At 37.3% G+C, this 12,071-nt stretch overlaps 1 protein-coding gene and 1 long non-coding RNA gene across 3 annotated transcripts in view; one reads left to right on the forward strand and one right to left on the reverse strand.

Annotated features, from left to right (window-relative positions):
- Positions 1–12,071, reverse strand: part of LOC136834278 (uncharacterized) — a 376,662-nt gene that overhangs the window by 30,884 nt on the left and 333,707 nt on the right. The window contains exon 4 of the long non-coding RNA XR_010851713.1: positions 3,608–3,631. This is a non-coding gene — a long non-coding RNA (uncharacterized lncRNA). The remainder of the gene's footprint in view (positions 1–3,607; positions 3,632–12,071) is intronic.
- Positions 1–12,071, forward strand: part of LOC136834277 (E3 ubiquitin-protein ligase RNF216-like) — a 32,141-nt gene that overhangs the window by 15,431 nt on the left and 4,639 nt on the right. For both annotated transcript variants that reach the window (XM_067096646.1, XM_067096647.1), the window contains exons 3-7: positions 1,111–1,291; positions 4,613–4,734; positions 5,232–5,504; positions 6,329–6,439; positions 8,728–8,877. In XM_067096646.1, the coding sequence (XP_066952747.1) occupies positions 1,111–1,291; positions 4,613–4,734; positions 5,232–5,504; positions 6,329–6,439; positions 8,728–8,877 (837 nt within the window). The remainder of the gene's footprint in view (positions 1–1,110; positions 1,292–4,612; positions 4,735–5,231; positions 5,505–6,328; positions 6,440–8,727; positions 8,878–12,071) is intronic.

Consider the following 12,071-nt stretch of genomic DNA (forward strand, 5'->3'; position numbering starts at 1 on the left):
CAGGAAAAGATATAAAAAAAAACCTAGACTCCGGCAAAAAAAAACCAGTAACATACACCGAGTTTTTTTTTTTCTAAATCTTTGTTTTTCTTTGGTCGCCTCTTGATAGGTTAGAGGAAGTCAATACTGTTTACCCTCAATCTACTTCAACTTCGGATGAAGTTTTCGATGAATTCTGAAGTTAAAACTGGAGTCTTCGTGGACCCGAAAGTTTTGAATGATAGTAATCGCGCTGTATAAAGTTTTCCAAGTTTGGGGAGCAGGAAAAATAAACACGTATAAGAAGGATTGAAAAATACACAAGTATAAGAAGGATTGAATAAAAAAACAAGTATGGGAAGGATTGAAAAATACACATGTATAAGGAGGATTGAATAAAAAAACAAGTATGGGAAGGATTAAAAAATACACAAGTATAAGGAGGATTGAAAAATAAACGAGTATAAGGAAGACTGAGAAAAGTGTAAGGAGGATTAATAAGAAGAAGCATAGGGGTGACTGTAAGCAGTATAGTGATTAAAAACATAGTTATAAGGAGGATTACAAAAAAAGTATAAGGACTGAAAAAAGTATAAGGGGGATTAGAAAATAACGGCGTATAAGAAGGATTAAAACAAATAAAAAATAAGTATACGAATTAAAAGAAAAATAGGTATAAAAATGACTAATAAAAAGATAAGTATAAGAGGGACTGAACAGAAAAAAAGTGTAAGGAGAACTGGAAAAAAACCCAATAAAATTTGACTTAATCTGCTGAAAAAAGGGTATTGCAATTTTCTGTTATATTAATCGTACTGTGTGATGTTTCCCAAGGTCAGGAATAAAGTCTCCAAATTCATGTAGATTGAGAAGTTAAAAAGTGAAAGGAAACTTAGATTGTGAAATTGATTTCCTGAAAGAAGGTGTGGTAAATTTCCATGGAAGCAACAAAAGTTGCGCAAATTTTTCGAAATTCAGAAATGTCTCCAAAAGAAAAAGTATTAAGGTTAAAAATTCATCTACTTTAAAAAGCATTACACTAAAACAAGCCTTGACAATTGATAAAGGTTTCAAAATACATTTTGAAAACAACTTAACCTCTGATACACACTTCTATTCCTCTTTCCACAGATGTTGGGAAATCAGGGGTAACCCTGATAGGTTTCTGTCCGTCGTCCGTCAGATGCTAAGAGACAAAGACTACCCGAAGATGGAGACCTACTTCCAGAGACAAAGAGACACGGAAATCCAGAGGTTCTTCGAGAGTCTCAGCGTTGAGGAATGTGAGGCTTTCGTTGGAGACATGGACGAGGTACGTATATATGCGTTTATTGCACCGAGGGAATTAACCACAGGGCTCTGGAGTTAACTAGAGGCATCTGGAATTAACTAAAGGACTCTGGGATTAACCAAAAGGCTCTGAAACTAACTAGAGGCATCTGGAATTAACTAAAGGAATCTGGAATTAACCAAAGGCCTCTGGAATTAACCAGAGACCTTTGGAATTAATCAAAAGCCCATGGAATTAACCAAAGGCCTCCTGAATTAACTAAACGACTCTGAATTAGCCAAAAGCTTTTGGAATTAACCAAAGTCCTCTGGAATTAAATAAAGGCCTATGGAGTTAACCAACTGGTTCAGGAATTAATCAAAGGGCTCTAGAAGTAACTAGAAGCATCTGGAATTAATCAAAGTACCCTGGAATTAACCAAAGGGCTCTGGTATTAAAAATTTTAGGGCCTCTGGAACTAACTAAAGGCCTCTGGAATTAACTAAAGACCTCTGGAATTAACCAAAGGCTTCTGGAATTAACCAACTGGTTCAGGAATCAACGAAAGGGCCCTAGAGTTAATTAGAGGCCCCTGAAATCAATCAAAGGACTCTGGAATTAACTAAAGACCTCTGTAATTAACCAAAGGCCTCTGGAATTAACCTAAGGACTCTAGAATTAACCAAAGCCCTCGGGAATTAAACAAAGATGGGACATTTAAGATGAAGAAGAAACGTGTTTATGTCTCAAACAACTGTCATAACATGAGACAGAGGGTAAAGACATAAAGTCCCGAAGCTCAGACTAAGGTACCTTCATTCTACAGTGCATACTTGTATAGAGGCCAGATGTGAGAGAGGTTGGGGCACTCCCTTTCTCTCTCTCTCTCTCTCTCTCTCTCTCTCTCTCTCTCTATATATATATATATATATTATATTATATATATATATATATAGAGAGAGAGAGAGAGAGAGAGAAGAAGAGAGGTCTACAACCTTGGCCTCTATACAAGTATGAAGAAATGAAAGGCACCTTAGGTCAGAGAGAGAGAGAGAGAGAGAGAGAGAGAGAGAGAGAGAGAGAGAGATAATATATTCACAATAAATTTATTTATTTTATCAGTAAGACATTTTTCTCAACAGAAGATGCTTAAAAAAACGGAAAAGACAGAGATCACTTTAAATGTGATCAAACGCTCTTCGTCCTCCTCCTCATCGTCCCCCCTCCCCCCCTTCCTAACGAGACGAGTAATAACTTCCTCCCACGATCCTTTTGTTTAGACGCAGTGATGAAAAGTGTCCCTGGAGAGGATTAGACTTAAATACGAATATGAAGAACTCATTTATTAGGGAATGGATTTTTTTAAAGGTTTGGAGTTTCAATAACGGCTGGCTAACCCCCAAAATTAAATCATACTGAATATTCAAATGAATTCCAGAGTCAATGGTGGCCCCAACTGATTTTCCTACAACGTTAATTTATTATTTTACCCTCATCCTTCTCCCGCAATTTTCCTACTGTTACTCATACTGCATCCTTTTCCCGCAATTTTCCTTCTGTTACTCATCCTGAATCCTTTCGTCCTATCCTAAGAACTCTTCACTCTCATTTTCGGATTTTCCCCTTAATACATTTTACTCTGACCCTCCGCCTTCTCGTGCAATTTTCCTTCTGTTACTCATCCTGAATCCTTCCGTCCTATCCTAGGAATTCTTCATTCTCCTTTTCAGATCCCATGTCCTATCCTAGCTTAACTGAACGGACTTCCATGCGTACCAAAAGGTTAACCTAGAATTCAACTTCTGAAGTTTCCATGACTTAGGTTGTAGACCGAAAGTTTGTTTACGCCTCCAAGCCAGAGGAAACTTGTAAATCGCTCTTTGAAATGTTTTGATTTCAAAGTGGTTTTGATCAGTGAAATTTGTTTCCTGCAGTCAAGTAGCAATGATGTCTTTTGTTGGTCACGTAACGCTGCGTATGCAAACATTTACCTTTCAAACAGCTTTCAAACTTATGACTGACGATCCAACAACGGATTTGCTCAGGGTTTAGATCATTATAATGCCGGTGATGACGTATTTCATTTCGGCGTCATTAATTCAAATCTCTAGTCTGATAAGACGTTTTTCGGAAAAATGATTCTTGTGAGTCAGCTCTTAATGGCTTCATTGATGAACCGAGAGTAAGAATTGCTTTTTTTTTACTTTGAATTTACGTAATATATAAAAGGAAAGTTAAAGAAAAGTTTAAGACTACGGGGGAAACAAATAAATTGATAAAAAAATCTGGTCAAAATATAGATTTGAATTATAACAGCCATGTACAAATAAAAACAGAAAATTCAACAGAAGATCTTACCCTTTTTGAAGTCATCCTGGCGACCTGAAAAAAAAGGTAATGTGTTTTAAAAAGGCGAGATTTGACATGAGCTCAAATACTGCTTTGACTGGGAAGTCTAAAGAAACAGGGATTGTAGTTTGAGATAGGCCTACTTCAATGGTCATCTCTCTTGAGACCAGATTAATTTGCTAATTTGTCTTCTTCTAAATAACTGATCTCCTCTTTCTGTATTTCACATTACATCTGTTGCTTCTTTCGAATGAATACCACATTCTTTGGAAGCCGGAATTTCCAGTCAGTGGCCCCTGTGGGCCTGTTCCATACGAACTGGGTTCATCTTCTGAATAATAAAATAATAATAATAATAATAATAATAATAATAATAATAATAATAATAATAATAATAATAATAATAATAATAATAATAATTGCTCAGGAGAGAGGAGTAGATATGGGAAATGGAACCTTGGTGAAAAAGACATCAACATTCTGGGACCTGGTCTGCAGAAAATTCTCTCTGTAAATTCGCGAGTAGAGTATGGGGGAGCAAGGCAAAACAAGAAGGACCAAAAATTCAGTCACCATGTTGAAAATAAACGACTTTCATTCGTATGTAACGGGGAAACTTATTCCAAACATTTATACATGATTTACTGTAGACAGAATTAGATTATATAAAACGTCTGGTAACAGTGCCATATACAAGATTTACTGCAGACAGAATCAGATTAATACGTCTGGTAAAAATGCCATCTTGAGCATATATCATTTCCATGCTCAAGAAAGCATGCCCCTTGCATGGTCTACATGACAGAATACATATTTCAATGCAAACTATTGATTATTGGTATGAACAGGAATATTTGTTGTATACACGTCCAGAAAAACTGAGAAATGAGCACAGAAGGGTCAACTTTTCTCCAAAAAGAGACAGTTACTCGCCTATTTTACGTCACAGGTCTATCGAAGTAGGAGAGAGGAAGAATGTCTCATATTCTGCATATTTATTCATTTTCCACTCAGGAAGAACTTGAAACTGGGGAACAGGAGTGCGTGATATGCTGCAATGATGTTGCTGCTAGTGACATGGTTTCTTGCAGCGCTGCAAGACATCGGCACAGATTTTGCGGAGGATGCGTCAAGAGGTAAGACGTTTCTTGGTGTGATTCTGCAGGAAATTGCATACTGAGTATCGTTGGTTACAGTAAAGAGTCAAACTTCCGTTACATTCTCTTGACTCAAGAATACATGTTCTTGATTACTATTTACTATTTTAATAAGAGAATTACGCACAAGGACACATTATATGTATGTATATGTATATATATTTAATTATCAAATAAGTCTTTTTCCCTTAAAGGTTTGGTTTCAGGGAAAAATAGGGCAAAGCTCATCACCACATTAATCCTTCCTTGTGCGCAAACACACACACACACACACACACACACACACACACACACATATATATATATATATATATATATATATATATATATATATATATATATATATATATCCCATTCTTCATTGGAATTAGGTACCACTTTAATAACTTATCCATCTTCAGTAGTCTTCCTTCTTCTCCTTATTCATATTTACTTTATTCGTTTTTACCTAACTCATGAGAACCCTCCCCTTCCAGGTTTGTGGAAGAAGAGATGGGCCAAGGGCGCTTCACCTTTCGGTGCCCCGAAATTGAATGCCCAGGGTCAATCCAAGAACGGGATCTAAGGACCCTACTGGCTCCAGCCGTCATGGACCGAGTGATGCAGAGACAGCAACAGGAAGAGATAGTCAGCGCGGGGCTGGAAGACCTGGAGTCCTGTCCGTTCTGCGATTTCAAGGTCATTATGCCCAACAGATACGACAGGGTGTTCCTCTGTCAGAATCCCGCGTGTATGAAGGATTCCTGCAGGTCAGAAGGACTGAGATCTGTTTGCGTTTAGACGCTGACATTTTTTGGGTTATTTTCCGCCAAGGCTGTCTATGAGTGATGAGGTTTTGCTTTTTTTTTGTAGCTAAATGGCTCACTCCAAGCTCATTCTACTCAATGGCCCCTGTGGGTTTGTTCCATATGAATAGGGTTCATCATCTGAAAAATACTAATTCTGTTTCACTGTAGGGATGCACAGGCACGAGTGTCATAATGACGTATATCGCTAGTCTGTAGAACAGATGTAGACATAGGTCCTTTTTTTATTTGAATTAACTGAAGGATTTTGGAAACGTGTCACAGACTTAACCCTCAAGGCAGTCTGAGTACCCAATAAGCTAAAAAAAAAAATTCCTTTGGTCAATAGGAGCAAAATCACAAAACAATTGTTATGCTTTGGTAAGTCTCTGTAAAAACAGAACCATTACAAATTATCAGTACTCATTAAGCTAAAAAAATTCCTTTAGTTAAAAATTCAAACATCACAAAACAACTTAATGTGATGATTTAAGTCTCTGTACATGAGAACCATTACAAATTGTCAGTACCCAGTAAGTTGAAAAAATTCCGTAAGTCAAAAACTGAAAAATCACAAAACAATTTTCTGTGATGCTTTGTCAAGTCTCTGTATATGAGAACCATTACAAATTATCAGTACCCAGTAAGTTGAAAAAATTCCTTAAGTCAAAAATTGAAAAATCACAAAACAACTTTCTGTGATGCTTTGTAAAGTCTCTGTATATGAAAACCATTACAAATTATCACTATCCATATTGCCCATCCGAAATCTCACTCCGGTCCTCCAGGTTGTGCAAAGAGGTAAACCACATTCCACGGTCGTGTAAAGAAGTTCTCGCGGAGAAGCAGAAGGACGTTCGAACCACTTTGGAGAACCGGATGGCCGAAGCAATGATCAGGTAAGGTATGACGGTGAATACAGTGTGTTGTTTCTCACCTTTGTAAAGCATATAGTTTTAGTCTTTGCAAGGAATGATGTCAGAGTATGGTCTGCAGACAATGACTGGATCCTGATGTGGTCTGAAATCTGCTTTTATTATTTTATATCTATCTATCTTTATATATATACATATAAATTTATATACATATATATGTATGTATGTACTGTATGTATGTACATCTTCTCAGCTATACTAGAACCGATTGTTGTCAGGAATGCAGATGCCAATTCTTTGTTAGCGTTTGTCCCTAAACAACTGTGGATGAATAGGGCGATCTGACCATAGAAAAATATCAGCGCTTTTGACATTCTAATTACAGTAAAATGTATATTGGACTACTTGAGACACAGAGCATCTTTGTGCTTCTGAAAGATTATCAGCACCAAAAGTGATTTACCTTTGACTAGAAAACTAGTAGAACAGTGCTTATTATACAGGCCAAAATAGGACTAAAAGGCTAGAAGACCTTGGAAGAACTTCAATAATATTCAAACTAATGCTCTAATTGAGATAAATGTACCTGACGGTTGCTGTACAGTTTAAGTTACGAAACGAGTCACGAGTTTCACCACGCAAGTGAACTGTAGCCCCCTCCCCCCCCACAAAAACTTTGCTTTATCTGTAGGTTATTGTCCACCGTGTGTGTGTGTGTGTGTGTGTGTGTGTGTGTGTGTGTGTGTGTGTGTGTGTGTATCTAAATAAAAAAAAATCAAGACAAAAAAAATAATGAAAGAGACAGAACAGGACTAACGTCAAAGAATTTGGTTACGTTTCTTATCCAGTACGTCAATTTACCTGATAAACATCACCGCAGATTACAGAATATAATAATTAACTCAGCCAAAAAACAGTATGACCAAGATGAAAGTTGGTGCTACATCAGCGTGATATATTTCGTTCCTGTTGTAAAACCTCCCGGCTTCACCTCAGTGGGTTCAGCCAGCGATTTGGGGAAGAAAGAGCAAAGGAACGATTTTGGTGAAGTCGTTCTTTTGCAACAGAGGGGTCGTCCCAGATTTATATACGCTTCCCATTCAGGCAGAACGTTTGAGTACTTATTGGAGATTGTGCGTGGGGTTTGGGGTTGAGCCAGATGAACAATGCAAGGTGCAGGTGTAAAACAGCTGTGAAATTAGGATAAGAAAAGGCTAAAAGAAAGCGGATATAAATGAATTAGATTTTAGTGTAGCCGTTAGAACAGAAAATGTTCTTTTCTCTCCAGGGGACCGTTATAGCGCTGAAGGTGTAGGAAATATTTTAGCTGTTGACTTTTGTGGTAGCAACGGTAGAATACATTACCCGTTAGAGAGACATTAGAGAGAGAGAGAGAGAGAGAGAGAGAGAGAGAGAGAGAGAGAGAGAGATTTTATTTTTCCTTTCCATTTTCGAATGAAGCCCTGTTGGGTTGATTTTAGTTTTGAGATCTATTCCGTTTTGAACGATCTATTACACAGCAAAAGCCTCAAACTAAAGCCTCCAGCGGCCCCCCGCTCTCAATCTCCCCTGACCCCCGAAAAAAATTCAAGCCTACGTTCAGATGAAAAAATGTGAATAAGATGGAAGAAAGATATGAACGAGGAGGTTGAAATGTCCCATTTCTCACCAGACCTCACTTCCGGAGTAATTTAGGAGGGCTTAAGTTTCAAAGGACGAGGCCAGCAATCATCCTTTGACGATGACAGATCCTGAGGATTTTGATATATAATCATACAACTGTCTCCAAAGATACACACGTATATATATATATATATATATATATATATATATATATATATATATATATATATAAAAGGTGGTCTCAGTGTAAGGCAGTGACCTCTACGTTGTTCCAGTTTGAGTCGACCCTGGTTGGAGAAACGGCTTAATAATGATATATATATATATATATATATATATATATATATATATATATATATATATATATATATATATATATATATATATATATATATATATATATATATATATATATATATATATAAATACACATACATACATACATACGTAGCCTGTGCTTTGCATTTTATAACAATAATTTTATGCAACGAACGTATGCTGCATATTGAAACCTATATAAATTTAAGCATATACTTTTACATACATACATCCTATCACACATACATACATGCATACATTCTTACATACACACATACACACAAAGACTCATGCTGTCTCTCACAGCTAACCAACCCCCCTTCTTCCCTTCTCTGCTCAAACAGCAAAGTAACCCCTTTCCGAACCGGCAGAGAATGTGTGAAATGCAAGAAGCGGTTCATTCTGGAGACCGGGTGCAACAAGATGACCTGTGCCTGTGGAGCGATTATGTGCTACCTTTGCAAGAAGCCGATTGAGGGTTACGACCATTTTACCCAACATCCTGACAGGGAGCCTCATAAGTAAGTATTCAGCTTCTTAGCATGTCTAACGTGGTCTTTTTCGTGATGACCATGGTCACTGCGATGCCAGCTGATGTAAATATGTCAGTTAATAAGGTAGGAAACTGGTTATAGGTCTATGAGATTTAACTAGCAAGCTCCCAAAGAAAAATATAGAGTAAAGAGAAAATGATAAGTGTCATTACAAATTAATATCATTATTACAGATTACATGATTATCTGTAAATGTCAGAGGCTACAGCATTACCAAAGATATAAGTGACATTGCTAATTATATTGTTTTTTGTCATATTCGTATACTACAACATACATAGGTTTGAGAATATTGGTTATACATCACATACTAGTATATATATATATGTATATATATATAATATATATATATATATATATATATATATATATATATATATATATATATATATATATATACATACACACACACACGAGTGTTTTAAAGAAAATGTTTGTAAAGCACCCGGACGTGTACAGTTGAGTACATTCCACAGCAGATAAATTTGAATAATATCTGTTTACTGCTGCGATATTTATTTATATTAATAGGTAACCTTTTCGTTTACATATTCCCCTCCCTGTCTCTGCAAGTGTTGTGAATGGGAACTCGATAGTGATAAGTAAGGGAACTCGAAAGTGATAAGTAAGGACTAGTCTCGAAGTAGGAAACCTTCCGTTCAAATGAAATGAGATAATAAATAAAATAAAGTGGCTGAATCTCCCATAATCCACTAATACATTTCCTTTGCTCTATCAGTTTCACTGCCTATATTTCATACAGGTAGTACCCGGCGTAATATTCATTTCTTCAGAATTTCCAAGAACGTCAGTTGGTACATATGCAACACAGGGGGCACTTTTTATGATTGCTCGACTATTGCTGAAGAACTTTGAATGAAAAAAACATGACCAGACATTCTATTAGAAGAAAGGGCCTCTCCTTCAGAACAAATGAACTACGTAGTTTTTTTCTGGTTTCCTTTTCATTGCAAAATGTTGTGAATGGGGGAAACATCAATATTTCTTCACAAAAATTGCTGCGTATTGGCGCAATTTTCCAGTTTCCTCATGGGAAAATAAAATATTGTGGGACGAATATTTCTTACAAGTACTTGCTCAATTAAATAGAACGGTTTAGCAGAGAGAGAGAGAGGAGAGATAAGAGGAGAGAAAGAGAGAGAGAGAGAGAGAGAGAGAGAGGAGAGAGAGAGAGAGAGAGGAGAGAGAGACTTTTGTAAGCTTTTATTTTCAAGGGTTGAATTCTAAATTCTATCAAAGATAAGTTACGCCGATGGGTCACATACAGCAAGAGATGTCTTCATAATATGTTGAAGCTTTACAGCGTTGGTGATAAGAGCCAGTTTGTGAGCAACAATGAATACCAGATTGATTTCAAAGACACGTCCATTTTTGTCTGCGCGCGTGTTTGTGTAGGTGTCTGAACTGAATTGAACTGAATATAGAATTTGGGCCAAAGGTCAAGCACTGGGACCTGTGAGGTCATTCAGTGCTGAAATGGAAATTGACAGTAAAAGATTTGAAAGGTGTAACAGGAGGAAAACCTCACAGTTGCACTATGATTCAACTGTTAGGAGAGGGTGGAAAGTAAGATGGAAGAAAGAGAATATGAAAGGTGGTACAGTAAAAGAAACGAGCGGGGTTGCAGCGAGGGGCCGAAGGCACCCTGCAAAGAACCTTAAGCAGTGCCTACAGTGCACCGCATGAGGTGCACTGACGGCACTCCCCCCCTACAGGGGTGTGGATGTTTGGTACTAAGAATTCAAGTTCTAATTTTTCTCTCATAGGAGGCTGTAAATCCTTTTTGGGGGAGAAATTGCCTTCTAAATGTTGGGAAAGCCTCTTCACATGAGGCTAATGGCAATGATTTCGAAGGGTTTCCTCGGGTTTAAATTTTCTGGAACCTTTATTTCCAAAATGGATTTCCTTCATCGCCGTTTATTGTATTTTTGTCCAGCCTGTACGACTTGTTTTGCCGTGTCAGCATTTTTATTCTGTTGAGGAGTCACGATGTATATTTCCCACGATGTATATATATACAATATATATTCATATAATATGCATATATGGTTGTAAGTAGACTGTGGATGATCATAACCTGGGTGGAAAATAGCATCTGACTATTAGCCTCATCCAAAATGAACTTGTTAAACCAGTAGGCATATGGAGAAATGAAATGATTACAGATACGTGCTATTATTGTCAACTAACTATAATTATATTACTGTAGTCTTTCACTTTTTTTTCTTCTTAATTGTATGTATCGATACTCTTGCTTGGGGAACCTGCTAATTAATAATTAATTAAAGCCTGTTTTATTTAACTCCATAAGAACCTAGTCGGTTTGTAAATAATAATAATAATATTAATAATAATAATAATAAAAGTATGATCAAATCTCAAATGAAACCCACCAAGTAATCATGGCCTCCTTTCAAGACGATAAAAAGAAAGGTTGAAACTGATCCTTGCGTCATTTCCATATCAGCGAGCTCCTATTGAAACGTAAGCTTTCCATCAACAATTATCCTTCCTTCCTCTCTCCCAAAAGGAACGAAGGATGTTCTGGGATTTGATATTTCGGTCCGATTCAGACCCTTGATTAAAGGATATTGTTCTGATCCCGTTTTCTTTTCGCTAATCATCCCAGAGGTGGGGGAGGGTTGGGGAAAGGGAGGATATACTCAAATATTCTTAGACTTCTGTCTGGACATGATTCCCTGCCTCGGGAATAAGGAACCTCTGAATTCGCGGAACACACACACACACACACACACACACACACACACACACACACACAGCTTGTCTGACAAGGATCTTTTCGGGTCTCGGGAATTTTTATGCAGATTCCAGGATTCCCCCCTAATCCTGAAAATGCATGTGCAGCGTCACTTTCATTGCAGATAAAAAAAAAAAAACATGAGTCTACGCCTCGAGTGAGGGAGGGAGCGAGAGAGAGGGAGTGAGAGAGATATGGAAAACAAGGTTAGCCTCAAGGTGTTGACCAAACTGCCTTTTGAAGAGAGAAAAGGAAGGAACGAGAGAGAGAGAGAGAGAGAGAGAGAGAGAGAGAGAGAGAGAGAGAGAGAGAGAGAGAAAAGTTTCCATTGCGCAGGGCCAACAAACAGCCGGGAAGAAACGGTCCGCCTAATCGATTAATC

This window comes from Macrobrachium rosenbergii, chromosome 53, assembly GCF_040412425.1.
Source record: "Macrobrachium rosenbergii isolate ZJJX-2024 chromosome 53, ASM4041242v1, whole genome shotgun sequence".
Lineage (NCBI taxonomy): Eukaryota > Metazoa > Arthropoda > Malacostraca > Decapoda > Palaemonidae > Macrobrachium > Macrobrachium rosenbergii.